At 32.6% G+C, this 13,802-nt stretch overlaps 3 protein-coding genes, 1 long non-coding RNA gene and 1 other non-coding gene across 5 annotated transcripts; 1 reads left to right on the forward strand and 4 right to left on the reverse strand.

Annotated features, from left to right (window-relative positions):
• Positions 1–18: 18 nt before the first annotated feature.
• CB5-C (cytochrome B5) lies at positions 19–1,277 on the forward strand. The gene is made up of 3 exons (NM_130230.3): positions 19–422; positions 527–593; positions 679–1,277. The coding sequence occupies exons 1-3, from the start codon at positions 345–347 to the stop codon at positions 930–932; spliced, it is 399 nt and encodes a 132-aa protein (NP_182188.1). The 5' UTR covers positions 19–344; the 3' UTR covers positions 933–1,277.
• A 588-nt stretch (positions 1,278–1,865) lies between these two features.
• On the reverse strand, positions 1,866–4,117 carry CYP78A6 (cytochrome P450, family 78, subfamily A, polypeptide 6). Its single transcript, NM_130231.4, has 2 exons — positions 2,981–4,117; positions 1,866–2,757 (listed from the first exon to the last, which is right to left on the reverse strand). Exons 1-2 carry the CDS (start codon positions 3,953–3,955, stop codon positions 2,140–2,142), a joined length of 1,593 nt encoding a protein of 530 aa, NP_182189.1. The 5' UTR covers positions 3,956–4,117; the 3' UTR covers positions 1,866–2,139.
• Positions 4,118–10,649: 6,532 nt separating this feature from the next.
• Positions 10,650–12,721, reverse strand: AT2G00960. Its single transcript, NR_143708.1, has 2 exons — positions 12,187–12,721; positions 10,650–10,860 (listed from the first exon to the last, which is right to left on the reverse strand). It is a non-coding gene; the product is annotated as an uncharacterized misc_RNA (transcript).
• AT2G09745 lies at positions 12,256–12,638 on the reverse strand. The gene has a single exon (NR_140594.1). It is a non-coding gene; the product is annotated as an other RNA (long non-coding RNA).
• A 173-nt stretch (positions 12,722–12,894) lies between the features above and the next one.
• On the reverse strand, positions 12,895–13,771 carry AT2G46670 (CCT motif family protein; the record flags this gene model as incomplete). Its single annotated transcript, NM_130232.4, has 2 exons — positions 12,895–13,225; positions 13,319–13,771. The coding sequence occupies 2 exons, from the start codon at positions 13,769–13,771 to the stop codon at positions 13,127–13,129; spliced, it is 552 nt and encodes a 183-aa protein (NP_182190.2). The 3' UTR covers positions 12,895–13,126.
• Positions 13,772–13,802: the final 31 nt, after the last annotated feature.

The following is a 13,802-nucleotide window of genomic DNA, read 5'->3' on the forward strand; positions in this document are numbered from 1 at the left end:
ATTAAACTTCAACAAAAACAACTATGTATATTAACTGGTCAGATATACATTGCTTTGTTCCCTTACATCTTCAAAGAGCTAAGATTAAACTATTTACCCCAAATAAGACTGTAATTTCATCAAAATCTAGTAATAATAATATTCAACAGCTTACAATATAAACATAACGCGTGTGGTCTCCATAAGCTACGCACTGTCTTTTCATCGGTTCGTAGAAACTAGAAACTCTTCCCCTCACGATCTTGCTTTCTTTATTTTGCTTCAACCCTAGTTTATTTGAAGTCTCTATATAAAGTTCTCTGTTTCAAGTTACTTTCTCAGCACGAGCAACCAAAAGTAATCATATGGCGAATCTAATTTCGTTTCACGATGTGGCTAAACATAAGTGCAAGAACGATTGTTGGATTCTCATCCATGGAAAGGTCCATATTTCTACTTTCTTTAAATCACGTAAACAAATTTATAGATTATAAATGCTCTGTTTTTTTAGCTTTATACTTGTTTCTAAACACATGTTTATCCACAGGTCTATGACATCAGCACTTTCATGGACGAACATCCCGGAGGTGACAATGTTCTCCTCGCCGTCACCGGTACGTACGAGTACGAGTTGGTTTATTCCGGTTTAGTTTGAATTTATCGGTTTGTAATTTTGTGAGTTTTTATGAAAATTTAAAGGGAAAGACGCGTCGATCGATTTCGAAGATGTGAACCATAGCAAAGATGCCAAGGAGCTAATGAAGAAATACTGTATCGGTGACGTTGACCAGTCAACGGTTCCGGTGACGCAACAGTATATTCCGCCGTGGGAGAAGGAATCTACGGCGGCGGAAACAACTAAAGAAGAATCTGGAAAGAAGCTGCTTATCTACTTAATTCCTCTCTTGATACTCGGCGTTGCTTTCGCTCTCAGATTCTACAACAACAAGTAGACCAAATTATGATGAACAGATTGATAAGAGTTTCTTACTGTTCTTGGTTTTCGTTTGTTGGTAATAACGGGCTTCTTATGTGAAGATTTGGGCCATTTGGCCCATCGCTCAGAATTGGACTATAATGTCTTATTTATTTTATGTTAATGGGCCGTATCAGTAGGCCCTTTGTTGATATATGCCAATCCCAATTTCTTCTAGCATGAGCTTTGTGTTATTTACTTGATTTTGATAAAACAACCAACTTATGCAGTAGATTCCATTTGACGAAAAAAAATAAAAATAAAAATGCAGTAGATTCCATTAAATTCGTACTTAATAATAAAAATGGGTGAGGGCATACTTACAAAGAAGGAATGTGTGTCAGTGTGTGTCAAAAATATGACACAGACACAGAATTATTTTTAGCAAAAACGTTCCACATAATTTCAACCTTTATACTGTCGGTTATTTTTTGCCACTTTAAAGACACAGAATTCAATGTGTCATAAAAAAGGACACAAAGAAATGAAGAATGTTGGTTTTTAATTTACTAATTCGAGAGGGGATTTATTAATCAAATTTCGAAATGTAATGTTAGTATTTCTATATTATATTACTAGAAGACGATTAAAAATATGAGAATATTTTTCTTAAGTAAAGTTTTTTTTTCTTTTTTAAACCGTGTAATGTTAATTGTTTGGTAAAACAAACCAAACATTCGTGTTTCTATGCAACTTATTAAACAAGTGATTGTTATTATATATAATAAAAAAAAACGTTTCCGGAGTGATAGTAGACTTGCAAAGATCGTTCACCAGAATCTTGGAAACTAAATTTTATAGTTTAATATCCTGTTGCGTTTTTTTTTTTTTTTTTAATTTATCCTGTTGCAGTCTTGATCTGTGATAGAATTCATAATTTATTTTATAAAAATCAAACGTACAATTTTGTGGGCTAACAATCAAATATTTCTGATATTTTAGATTTTAACTAAATTACAATGTGGTGTAAATATAAATTGAAACTAAAAATATATAAATTACTTTTTCTTGTATTTACAACCTAAAAAGTAAAACACATCACTCTCCTCTCAGACTCACAAGTTCACAACACACGCACAAATAAAGAAAAGAAAAAAAAACACATCACGTATCAAAATGTTAGTTCTAATAAAACGAAAAGCTGCTTAATTAAAATCTCTAATTCTCATATGAGCTTCTTTTTTTTAACTGCGCCTACGGCGCAATTTAGCAGGAAGAGGATTAGCCATCTCGCAAGAAAGCCTCAGTTTCTCAGATAAGTCAACGCCGTTACCATCGGACGGTCCCCATTCAAACTCATGTAACATCATCGCCGTCCAAAACATAACGGTAGTAAAACCAAGATTCTTCCCGGGGCAAATCCGACGACCCGACCCGAAAGGTGCAAGTCTCAAATCCGACCCAAGAACCGAAAACTCCACCTCACCTTCTTTTGCCACGAACCTCTCAGGTTTAAACTCCAAAGGATCAACCCACACGTGTGGATCATGCGATACGGCCCACATGTTCACCATTGCTGTGGTCCCTGCCGGAACAAGACGACCATCAACGATCGTGTCTGTTATGGCCAAACGGGCCCATGATAGAAGTGGGCCTGGAGGATGAAGCCTCAATACTTCTTTCACCACAGCCGTTAGATATGGAAGTGAAGCCAAGTCAGATTCATCTAGGGCTCTTGATTTCCCGACTACTTGATCCAGCTCGTTTTGTACCGTTGATTGCATATCTGGATGAAGGACCATCCTAGCGAGGATCCACTCGATTAAGACCGCAACTGTGTCTGTTCCTCTGAATATCATCTCCTGTAATAATAACTCAAAAATTTTAGTACTTTTTACTTTTTATAGAAACTGTTATAAAATCTAAAATTTACTAATTTGATGTCAAACAAAAAACTTCTAATGCTTTAATTATTCCACAACACGTCACATTGAGTCTCAAATTTCATGTTTTAATCTAAATAATCCTAAGCAATTTTCAACAAATATAATTAAGAATAATTAATCAAATAAATGGTGTGCATACCCAAAGAACGGCGATTATGTCCGGGTCGGATAATTTATCTGAACCATGGAGGGAGAGCAAAACGTCGACGAAATCACGAGGCAAATCACCGGTTTGATTACGGTGTTCGGATATAATCCGGGATACAAACCGGTTTACCTTTGGTACGAGTGTGGAACATCTAGACCGGAGTCTTTGAGGATCAAACTCCGATAGCCAAGGAAGGTGATCAGTCCAATTCAACGTTCCGAGCAAATCATAACCTTCTTCGACCATTTCACGTAACTCAACATGGTTTTTTTCAAGCTCATACTCTTGTCCGAATACAGAGCACATCATGTTGTTAAGCGACGCCGTTTTAAGCAACTCACGAACAAAACAGGGTTCGTTACTACTCTGTTTTTCAAGAAACTCAACCATCTGGCTTGAGATCACTCGTCGTTGCGTCTCGGCTCTTCTGATTTGTTTTGTACTAAAGAGATGGTTCGAAGCGATACGGCGAAGCGTTCGCCAGTAAACACCGTGTGGTGCAAAACCAATTGCTCTGTTAAACATCAGTGAGTAAGCCGATTCTTTAACCGGTCGATCAGCAAAAACCGGGCTATTCAGAATCTCTTTCGCTACGTCGGGATTGCACGTGACGATCACGCGAGTCTCTCCTAAGCTGAAAGCCATGAGCCTCTTGGCTCCGAATTTCTCAGCTGCATCAGCGATTCGTCGGTGAGCTAGAGTGCTTGACATGAGTGACATGCTTCCAACCAAAGGGAAGCCTTTTGGACCGGGAATAACGTTTCCGGTTTTGTATGAACCGGATATTAACCGGCCGAAGAGGTATTTCCCCCAAGCAGGTCCACCGGGATAGGTCCATAAGAAGAGAGATATGGCGAGCCAGATGATTGTGACGGCGAGGAGGGAGAAGGCAAGGTTGGTTTGGCTTAGAACGCTGCATTTGGACAAAAGGGCAAAGATTAAGGAGCTTTCGAGTTTCGTAGCCATGGCGGATCAAAGCAAAGTAAGTGAAGAGAAGAGAGAGATAAACAAAAGGAGAGTGTCTTTTGGCCTGTGGGGCTTAAAGATGAGCAGATGGCTTTGGTATTTATATAGATAATCAGAACTCATTTATATACAAAATTGGCTACATTTTTATTTATTTATTAACTTTAGTTTATAATTTAAATAAATTTGTTTATTATATACTTATTTGTGTTTATTTTATTGTCGCTCTCTATGTTACGAATGTGTTCATTGTTCGACATATATAATTTACATTTTATACACTATTTACACCTTACCTTTTATCTAAAATGTTATTCGGAGAACTAAGTACAATTTTATTTAAAAACCAGCTACATATGTAGTAGAGTTACGGACCTCGATTCCATGAGAATCGATCGACGTTGATTGTGAATCTCTTTTGGATGAATATCTTATAATTGAAATAATTGATAGTGCTTATAGATTTGATTCCTGTTTTTTTAAAGGAAATTAAAAAGCAAGACCGTTCAGCCACAGGATAAATATGATTGCAGAGTCTTTCTTGTTCACCGATCTGTTTGATAAATAAACATCAAACTAAAGGTGTTTAAAAAAAAAAGCAAGACCACTTTGAATGTAATCGTCTAAATGATTTACATGGACTCTAGAATGTAACGAATAATTGTAATATTAATAGTGCATATGTAGCCTTTAATGTAAAGAAGTTTCACTGATAACAAATGAATTTATAACAGGTGGCTTAAATCGCAAATAAAAGAAAATATGAATCTTATTAATTATAAATAGATGCACTGTGATGGTTACATCAATAACTTATTGTAAACGCTATTTAATCATCATCGTAACCGTTGAATCAAACATAAATCATAGAGTCTGCTTGTATAAATTAAATACTAAATTTTATCTGTTAATTGGTAATCCAGTTGACTTGACTTATCTAAATCACTTATCTGTCTCTTTATTTATATATAACAGTTTTACAATTGTGTGTTGTCTTTCACATCAAACAATTTTTCAGCGTTTTTTCCAAACAAATAATGTGAAGTGCGAACGAAAAAATTATATATTTTGGGATTCTCACAAGTTCAAAAATTACTTATTCACTACAAGAAAAAAAAAAAAAAATTTGACTACAAAATTCATAAAGTAATCAAATAAAGTTTTTAACGGTTTAGCGCCGCCATACGTTAACTCTCCAATCCTGTGGGATCTATTCTCATTCTTTAAGACGTCATAACGTGGGCCTATGTTCAATATCTTACGGTAAAAATGTAATATTAACAATAGGTTGCACAAACAAAAACATAATGCAATAGATCTTAAAAAGATAAAAAAAAAATTAATTCAATATGTAATTCAATATGTACTGGACTAGAAACTAAAAGCTAAATATAGATAATTTTACTGAATATATAGTACCATTTATAGTTAGTTTTTTTTTGTTAAAGGCTTAGATATAGACCAAACTATATAAGAATCTACAACTTGATTGAAGTGTAACCAATAATAAAAAGAAATGAATGCGTGTGCAGTGTACGATGGATTTGATTTTCATTATTTTAATATTTGACTAGTTCTTGATTAATCGGTCACGGATTCAGGAGTTATAACTTATAACCGCTTGACACTTTCTAATTCTCGATACGTTTTCTAATCACGGACGTGGGAGCGATGAAGGATTTCTCCAATGGGTTATCAACAAGTGTATCTTTAATTGGTTTGTTATCTAATATAATAAGCCAACATGCTATATAACAAAGTGAAAGTTCAATCCTCAAATTTATAATCAACCGTAGTTTGAAAAGGTTAAAGATTTTAAACTCCATTGGTAACAGATAATAGCGTATACGGTTGTACTTGCTACTTATCCACGAGACAGATTAAATTTATCCATTAGTTTACTAACCTCCCTAGATGTGTTAAATGACGCTATATGACAGCTATATATACACAATTTGTTCAACTTCTAGCTGTTTAGTTTGCTAAGAATAGTTACTATTTATAAATGTATGTATATTACCACCATATAGTTGAAAATTTCTATATATCACAAAATTCAGTCCTGGATTCATATATACAACTTACTATACATTATTATTTAAAGGTGTCATCATATTACACATATACATAGTACTATATATACTCAATTATATATATTCTTAAGCCACATGATGTATTGTGATTATTTATCATTCGGTTGCCGCTAAATTATGATGTTTTAAAATTAGTATATTCTTATATCTGTAGAAAGATTCCGACGAAATATTTTCGTAATAGAAGATTCGTGGTATTTCTCTTCTATTATACTCGTATATTACAAAAGGGACTTGATAAAAAAAAGAAACGAATTTAACATATATAGTTATATACATGTAGCTTAATTAGGTGCTAGACATAATAATTTTGAAGGAGTAATTGAATTTTGACCTTTAGCTGAGGACTTGAGCTATAGATTGACCGTTCGCGCCGGAAAAAAACATTCTCCTATAAATGTATTGCGGTGGATCTTTGTTGTTGGCTATGGTGCGGTCTTGTGTACTCAAGTGACGGTACCTCTGTTTTACATCCAGTAATCAAGTTCCGGATTTGACCGATCAGCATCCTTTGCTTTCCATTACGCCACATGCATGCGACGACAAAGCGCTTGATCGTGTCAAATATTCTGAGTGTGGTATAATTGACATATGCACACTTGGCGTTTGTAGAATACTTGCTTTAGACTGACCAGAATACCCACCGCCTAAAACATAGACATACTCAACGGAGAGGGTAAAATGGTCATTTAAGGCTAATCAGACAATCCACATGATCTGCTTAAACACAAAATCTATATGGTCCCTAAATATCGGTTATCGATGGCTTTTATCAACGGTCTAAGATTTCTCTCGTGTCACAGTGAGAAGTGCCTGGCCGTTGATCTAACTTCAACTTAGCATTAAGAAAAGAACTTTATTTTATTTTTATCCTAAAACTTAAAATTACATAATTTTAAAGAAACAACAAAAACACTTTACAAAACTATGCATGTTTGTACATAAGTGTGCGCATGCATCTTGTTTTGTCATGCTTATTTATGCATATGTTTTGTTTTTTTGTGGTCTTTAATAAGTGAGGATCAATACAAAGATGAGACTTGGGTCAATAAATAGTTTGATAGTGATTGCAACTTCCCCCCAGCTTAGAGCTATTTATTCACAATTTGGTCATCCCAACATAAACTTGATGATGCATGTAATTAAGAAATCTTTTAGCTCATTATTAAATGAAACGAAACTGATTGTTTTTGCTCTTATTAACTTGCAACTCTAAATTAATACACAATTATCTATAGTGAAAAGGGTTGATTTTACGATAAGCTCTAATTCACATCAGGTAAAACTTATACTAATAGATATTGTAACGACTTTAGAAACCCTCATTACCATTTTTTTTTTTTTTTTAAGTTGCATATGCATTAACCCTTTCAAATTAGAGTTGAGACATATGAATGCTAATTTTAGTGATTCCAAATAATGAGTTAAACCATAATTTTTAAGTACAATGCTAATCTTGGTGAGTAGCATTTTACGCGTTATAGAATTAATATCGAAACTAAACATATATGAATAAATGGTTGGAAATGTGGAGTAATAGAAGACGTACGTCCTAATTAAATATTAGAGCAAATTAAGTTGAGGAAAAGTATTAAAATGTGGAGTTTGGTAATATTTACAAAATGAGGAGGACAAATAAACAATTATGGCCATTCATCAATCGTTTTGTTGATATTGATACGTCAATTTCTTGGGAGGGTGTCTCTATATGAACGTAGCCTTACAGGTTAATGTGTGATCGATGCCCTTTTACACGGGGCATACTAAAATGTCGTTAATGTGCTTAATTTCAAAATTGACCATACATGACAATATTATTTTTCGAATTTATTAATACCATGCATGTAACCTACAACCAAACTATTATAGGCTATATTACTTTATATAGCCAACAGTACTAACTATAGCTAAGCACTAACGAAAATAACAATTTTACATGGTTGAGTTTTTAAGAGTCATTTTTATTTACAAAACTAAAAAGTCATGATTAGTTGAGAAGTTTTAGCAATTAAGGTTTTCACAACGGTCAGTGGATTGGATTGGTATACCGTGCATTCCATTAAAGTGTTATGTCAAAAATTATTTTTGACGCATTCTCTAATCTTTTGGTCATTTGTATCATATCCATTGAAACCATTTGATATATAGTTATATATATTGGGTGGTTATTAACTATACATTTATAAACGCTACGGTATCTTAGTGGACCGCCGTAGCTAGATACACGGCATCCTTGTACTTTATACAGATTAATGCAAATGGACTCGCAACATTATTCCGAGAATCACCTTAGATATATCGAATAACTAAGAGAGAGATATGGTTATAATCACCTTACATATATCGAATAACTAAGAGATATATATGTAACTGTTATATATATGCAAATACTTACAAAAGTACTAATTTTTCTCTCTCTATATAATGCTAATTCTCCCATTTTCTATCATTTGTATCTGAATAAAACCATACTAAATAGCTTATGCTGTCATATACTTTCCAAAGTTGTAACCATACACAATCAAAATGATGTCAGGTTTGATATTTTCTTAACTCCATAAAGAAAGAAAAAAGATCAAACATAACATAATTATGTATCCAACTTTGTGTACGGTGTGGAATTATATAGCCTAGATTCAATTATATGTCCAACTTTGAGTATGATGTGGAATTCTAGCTCTTATGTACTTCAATTTTTTTTTTTATAATAGAAAATGTCTCGACCAAATTTTGATTTCTTCGATTAGTACTGGATAAAACCAATAAATTTGACGAACTAAAGAGGACAGGAAAAAGAAAGGCTGATTATTGAAATTTGTTTCTTCAAAACATATAAAGATTTTGGATATGTATATGACCAAATTACTCTAGTCCCAAAGCTATATGTATTATGATTGTCAATGAGTTTTTTTTTTTTTTTTTTTTTTTTGTGTGTGTGTGTGTGTGGCAATGAGTTTCGTCGATGCTTAACTTTGGATCTTACAAATTTTTCCTTAAGTTGGTAATGAGATGAAAGCTTTGATGAGTATTGTCTTTACTTTTATGTTTTATCTATAAATGTCTCTGCTTTATATTTATCCTTTTGTCGCATGATACTTTTATCATTCAATAGATGAAGACTAACAAACTGAAATACCAACGAATTGATTACTAATCCACAATGAACGATGTATAATTTAAACAAAACAAAAGGACGAATCCATACTAAAAGGAATACAATTGCTTTAAAATCTACAAGAAAATTTCCATTTAAAATCAATAATATTCAAAAAAAAAAGAGGAACAAAATCAATAATACTCTGTTTTATGTTAGTACTAAAAAACCAATCTTCAGAGAGTTTTTTTCTTTTGATATTTGGTCAACCGTTGGATAAAATAAATTATACTCCCTATTTTATAATAATTTTATTCTTGTTTCTAAATAAATAATGTTCTGTCATTTTCAATATAAACGAAATAAGGATGTAAATGGTTTTAAATTTTTATAATAATTTTGCATTCAACCAAAAAGATATTTAATACGAAAATGAGGAAGTATATAAATATAAGCACCTTTATATGAAAATTATGTGATGGTTTTTCTGTAATGGCAATATTTTTATTCTATAGATGGCCTAACCCACTTTTGTTTAACCACATTTGAATGATAAATTGATTCGATGCCATGAATTTAATCAGAACTGCTCCATGACGATGTGTCAAATGCTCCTGTAATAATTCAAAATTCCTCTTTTTGAAATCTTATTATTAGTTTACTTTTTCTCAAAAGAATATTATGGAAGTCTTTCACTACACTATCCGGATAGATATGGATCACATAAAACTTTGGTGGATTTTATCATGATAAACTTTGACTTACTAAAAAACTTACTAATAATTAATAGATTAATAATAAGCACAATATCAATAATATTCCGATTGATTCGTATATTTTGGAAGTAAAGATCTCAAATCAAATATCTAAGCTTAAACGATCGCTGGATTATAGCTTAAACAGACTTAAATTTTGACAATGCATGTGGTCTATAACTTCTTCAGAGCGATTGACTCTTGTTCTCCACCCTTTTCTCTTAATAGAAGATATGCATGGTTGACTTTTTTTTTGTATACGTTCATGCTCGATATTCGAAATCTACCAAATTAAAGTAAGATCTTTCACGAAAAGAAAGGAAAAGAGCATGCAAGATATGGCGCAACATGTTATTTTCATGGAAACCCGAATATACATTTTTTAAAAATGAACTATTTGAAAGAGAATCTAAACAGCTTTGTTCAACTTTGTTACACTTCCTTATGCCACCCAACCAATAAATAATGTAGCTATAATGTATTTGAGTATCTTGGTCTGCTTTACCGAAAAACTCATATAAAGCCGATGTGTGAATATCATTGTAGTCAAATATTATTATGCATTTTGTGCAATCGATCTCGAATTTCAAGTTTTTAACCAATAAATATGATATCAATACATGTGTAATGTTCAAAACATGTGTATGCATGATAAATTGGCATTTTTGTGTTCGGTCTGTTACAAATCAAATCATTGTGCGTTTTTAACATTGAAAGAAATTATTAATATAAGAAAGAGAAGAAAAAAAACACTGAACAGAAGAGAAAAGACAAGACTAACTAATAAAAAACATTATAAAAATGAATCTAGTCTTTTAGCTAGTGCACTGACGAATTTGAAGATGAATTAAAATAAAGATTCGATCGCACAGTCTAGCTAGATGGAGCATTGATTCTGATTAGTCAAGTGTATTGATGGAGTCACATAGACACAACTTGCATTGAATTGAATCTCTCATCTCCCTGTCCAATGTATATTACACATACACTTTGAATACTTGCTAATCAACTAGAGTTTGAATAGGTATCAAATAAAACTTTGACTGCATCGACCTTTGTCACTTTTTCATTATAGCAACGGTAAACACAATGATTGGGTATCTTGTCTGACCGGTGAAATTTTGAATTCAAACTAATCAATCTAGTGGCTTTTCTTATCGGTTCCATATATTGGTTCGCAGAAGCGGTTTAGCAAAATGATTGGGTTTTCGTTTTGACTTTTGAGGGTTTATTGAATTGTCTAAGAAGAAAAATTCCTAAACATACTAAATTTTTAAAACTACAGTAAAACTTTTATAAATTAATAAAATTTTATAGTGAAATTCCTAAAATTCTAATATTATTAATTTAAAATAATATTAATTTATCAATAGAGAGATTTTCTTAATTTAATAAAAAATTTAATAACGATTTCTTTCATTATAAAAAATAAATGTTAAATATACATGAAAATGTGAAATACATATGAATTTGTGAAATCGCTAATGACCACAATTAAATGGCGGGATCCAAAATCCGGTTGGATTTCACAATTTCATATTAATTTAGTATTTATAAAAAAAAAAAAAAAAAAAAAAGAAAGAGTTGAAAACCTATTAAGAAAATAAAATAAAAAATAAATGCTAAATATACATGAAGAAGTGAAAAACATGTTGGATTTGTGGAATCGCTAATGACCACGGTTAAATGGCGGGATCCAAAATCCGGTTAGATTTCACAACGTCATATTAATTTAGTATTTATAAAATTTAAAAAAAAAAAAAAAAGAGTTGAAAACCTTTTAAGAAAAAAGAAATGCTAAATATACATGAAAAAGTGAAAAACATGTTGGATTTATGGAATCGCTAATAAGCACGATTAAATGGCGGGACCCAAAATCCGGTTAGATTTCACAACGTCATATTAATTTAGTATTTATAAAACCTTAAAAAAAAGAGTTGAAAATCTTTTCAAAATAATAATAATAATAAATGCTAAATATAAGAAAAACAAGTGTTAAAAAGTTAAATAAAATGTAAACCATATTGAACCTAGAACAACTCTTAGGGGATTGGATGATGTATCCAATTAGTTTACACAAAATTTAAAAATTTAACACTTATCTATATAAAAAAAATCTAAAGTTATAATAAAATATAGGTGTAAAAACATTTTACACTTAAACTAATGAAAATATATAAACATTTTAGTTATATAAATGTTATGGTGAAACTAATTAGTTTTAGTTTTACTTAAAAATAATTTTGAAGGAAAATAAAACAAAAAAAAAAAGAATGAAAAAAGTAATACCTTGTTGGATTTAGTAGCAAAAAGGGCCCATAGAGCAAAGCCCATTCCAAAGTCAGATTTGAGCCCGTCGGTCTTTGGGAGCCCTCTCGTGACATCATCCACCACCATAAAGCTCTCCGCTCTCTTGGCTATATCCTCCTCTTTGTAGTCTCCGGTGAAAGCGTCTCTCGTTGGTCAGATCATTATCTGGCGACATCGATCTTGATGACATAGATTTGATGGTTCAATCACGAAACGATGATGATATGATATCGCTCCGATCAATTACGGACGTTTCAGAGATCATCACCATCGGCTTTTACTTGAATATCTCTACTTGGATCATCATCGGAATTCACAGAGAGATAAAGACAAAATTGTCTTGAGAAGAGAATTAGGGTTTTAGAATAAGAAGAAGCGAGAAATAGAGAGTTTTGATTTGTCGAATTCTTTAGAAGAAGCGTTGAGACTCTCAGTGAGAGAGTAATTATTTATTTATAAGCGAAGAAAAGGAAACTGATAATCACAATTAACGGTCACAAAATCTTCTTTTAACGGTCACAAAAAAGATTTCTTTTGATAGCTTCTGTTTCCTTTTTTTTGTTTCTCTGACTGTGAGAGAATTAATGTGATGAGTTTTAATACATAGACTATAGCAATGGTATATAAATCAAGTTTTATAGAATCTGTTTCTTGTTGGTATGTATCGAGAGAGAAGCGGCCTGGATATGATCACAACAAGAAATATTTCTCAACTTAACGAAATTGGAATTACTGTTTTAGCTTAGCCTGATCATTTGCAGACATATATACAAAAGTTGCCCCAGTATCTCATATTAGCTGAGAAGAAGAAGCCAATCAAATACATAAAAAAAAAAAGCACACTAAAGATTGCAAAAGCTAAATAAGTTTCTGTTATAAAATCAACAAAAGAAATCAGAGGAAAAACTGAAAGAGCTCTTCATGATTTTGTAGACGCGTCTGAATTCACGGTTCGCACGAACTGGCCTTTCACTCGAGGACGTTGTTCTGCTAGCTTCTTCCTGCTCTGGTACCGAACCTGTAATCCATTTTTATACATCTCCATTGAATCAGTTTGATCTTGTATTTGTTTCAGATGCTGTTTTTATGATGAAGCTTGTGTGTCTCTTACCTTTTTGTCAAAGCATCGATCTTTCCTCTTCAACCGGAACTTCATCAATGCAGCTTCTCTCTGGCTTCTACTCCAACGTTGTTTCGCACTTTCTTCTTCCTTTGGTTTCTCTGTGCTACTGCTTTGTCCAGCAATCCCCTCATTGGTGCTTTGAGAACCAGCTTCTACTTCCTTGCTAGCTGCTTTCTCGCGATTTGATTCTACCGGTATGGGTGAATCTTGCTTCTGATTCGTTACTGTGGACTGAAGAACTTGGTTACGGAAGCTTACGCTTGATGATCCGATATTCTCCTGGTTGCTGCTCGTTGTGGAGCTTCCTTGATCAGATCTTACTTTTCTCAACTTTTCATGTGATTCGGTTGGTGTCTTTGGCTCACCTGAAGTACTCTCCTCTAAAGCAACGACGGCTTTTTCTGCTGACTTGCTTTCCTCAAATCTGCAAGTTAAATACATAAGAATTTGCGAATTGACTGACTCTGTTTTG

Source organism: Arabidopsis thaliana, chromosome 2 (genome assembly GCF_000001735.4).
Source record: "Arabidopsis thaliana chromosome 2, partial sequence".
In the NCBI taxonomy this organism is placed as follows: Eukaryota; Viridiplantae; Streptophyta; class Magnoliopsida; order Brassicales; family Brassicaceae; genus Arabidopsis; species Arabidopsis thaliana.

Coding starts and splice junctions, on each gene's coding strand:
- CB5-C (NM_130230.3), top strand. CDS start 345: ATGGCGAATCTAATTTCGTTTCACGATGTGGCTAAACATAAGTGCAAG. Junction 423..526: donor GGATTCTCATCCATGGAAAG/GTCCATATTTCT, acceptor GTTTATCCACAG/GTCTATGACATCAGCACTTT. Junction 594..678: donor TGTTCTCCTCGCCGTCACCG/GTACGTACGAGT, acceptor GAAAATTTAAAG/GGAAAGACGCGTCGATCGAT.
- CYP78A6 (NM_130231.4), bottom strand. CDS start 3,955: ATGGCTACGAAACTCGAAAGCTCCTTAATCTTTGCCCTTTTGTCCAAA. Junction 2,758..2,980: donor ACATAATCGCCGTTCTTTGG/GTATGCACACCA, acceptor TTATTATTACAG/GAGATGATATTCAGAGGAAC.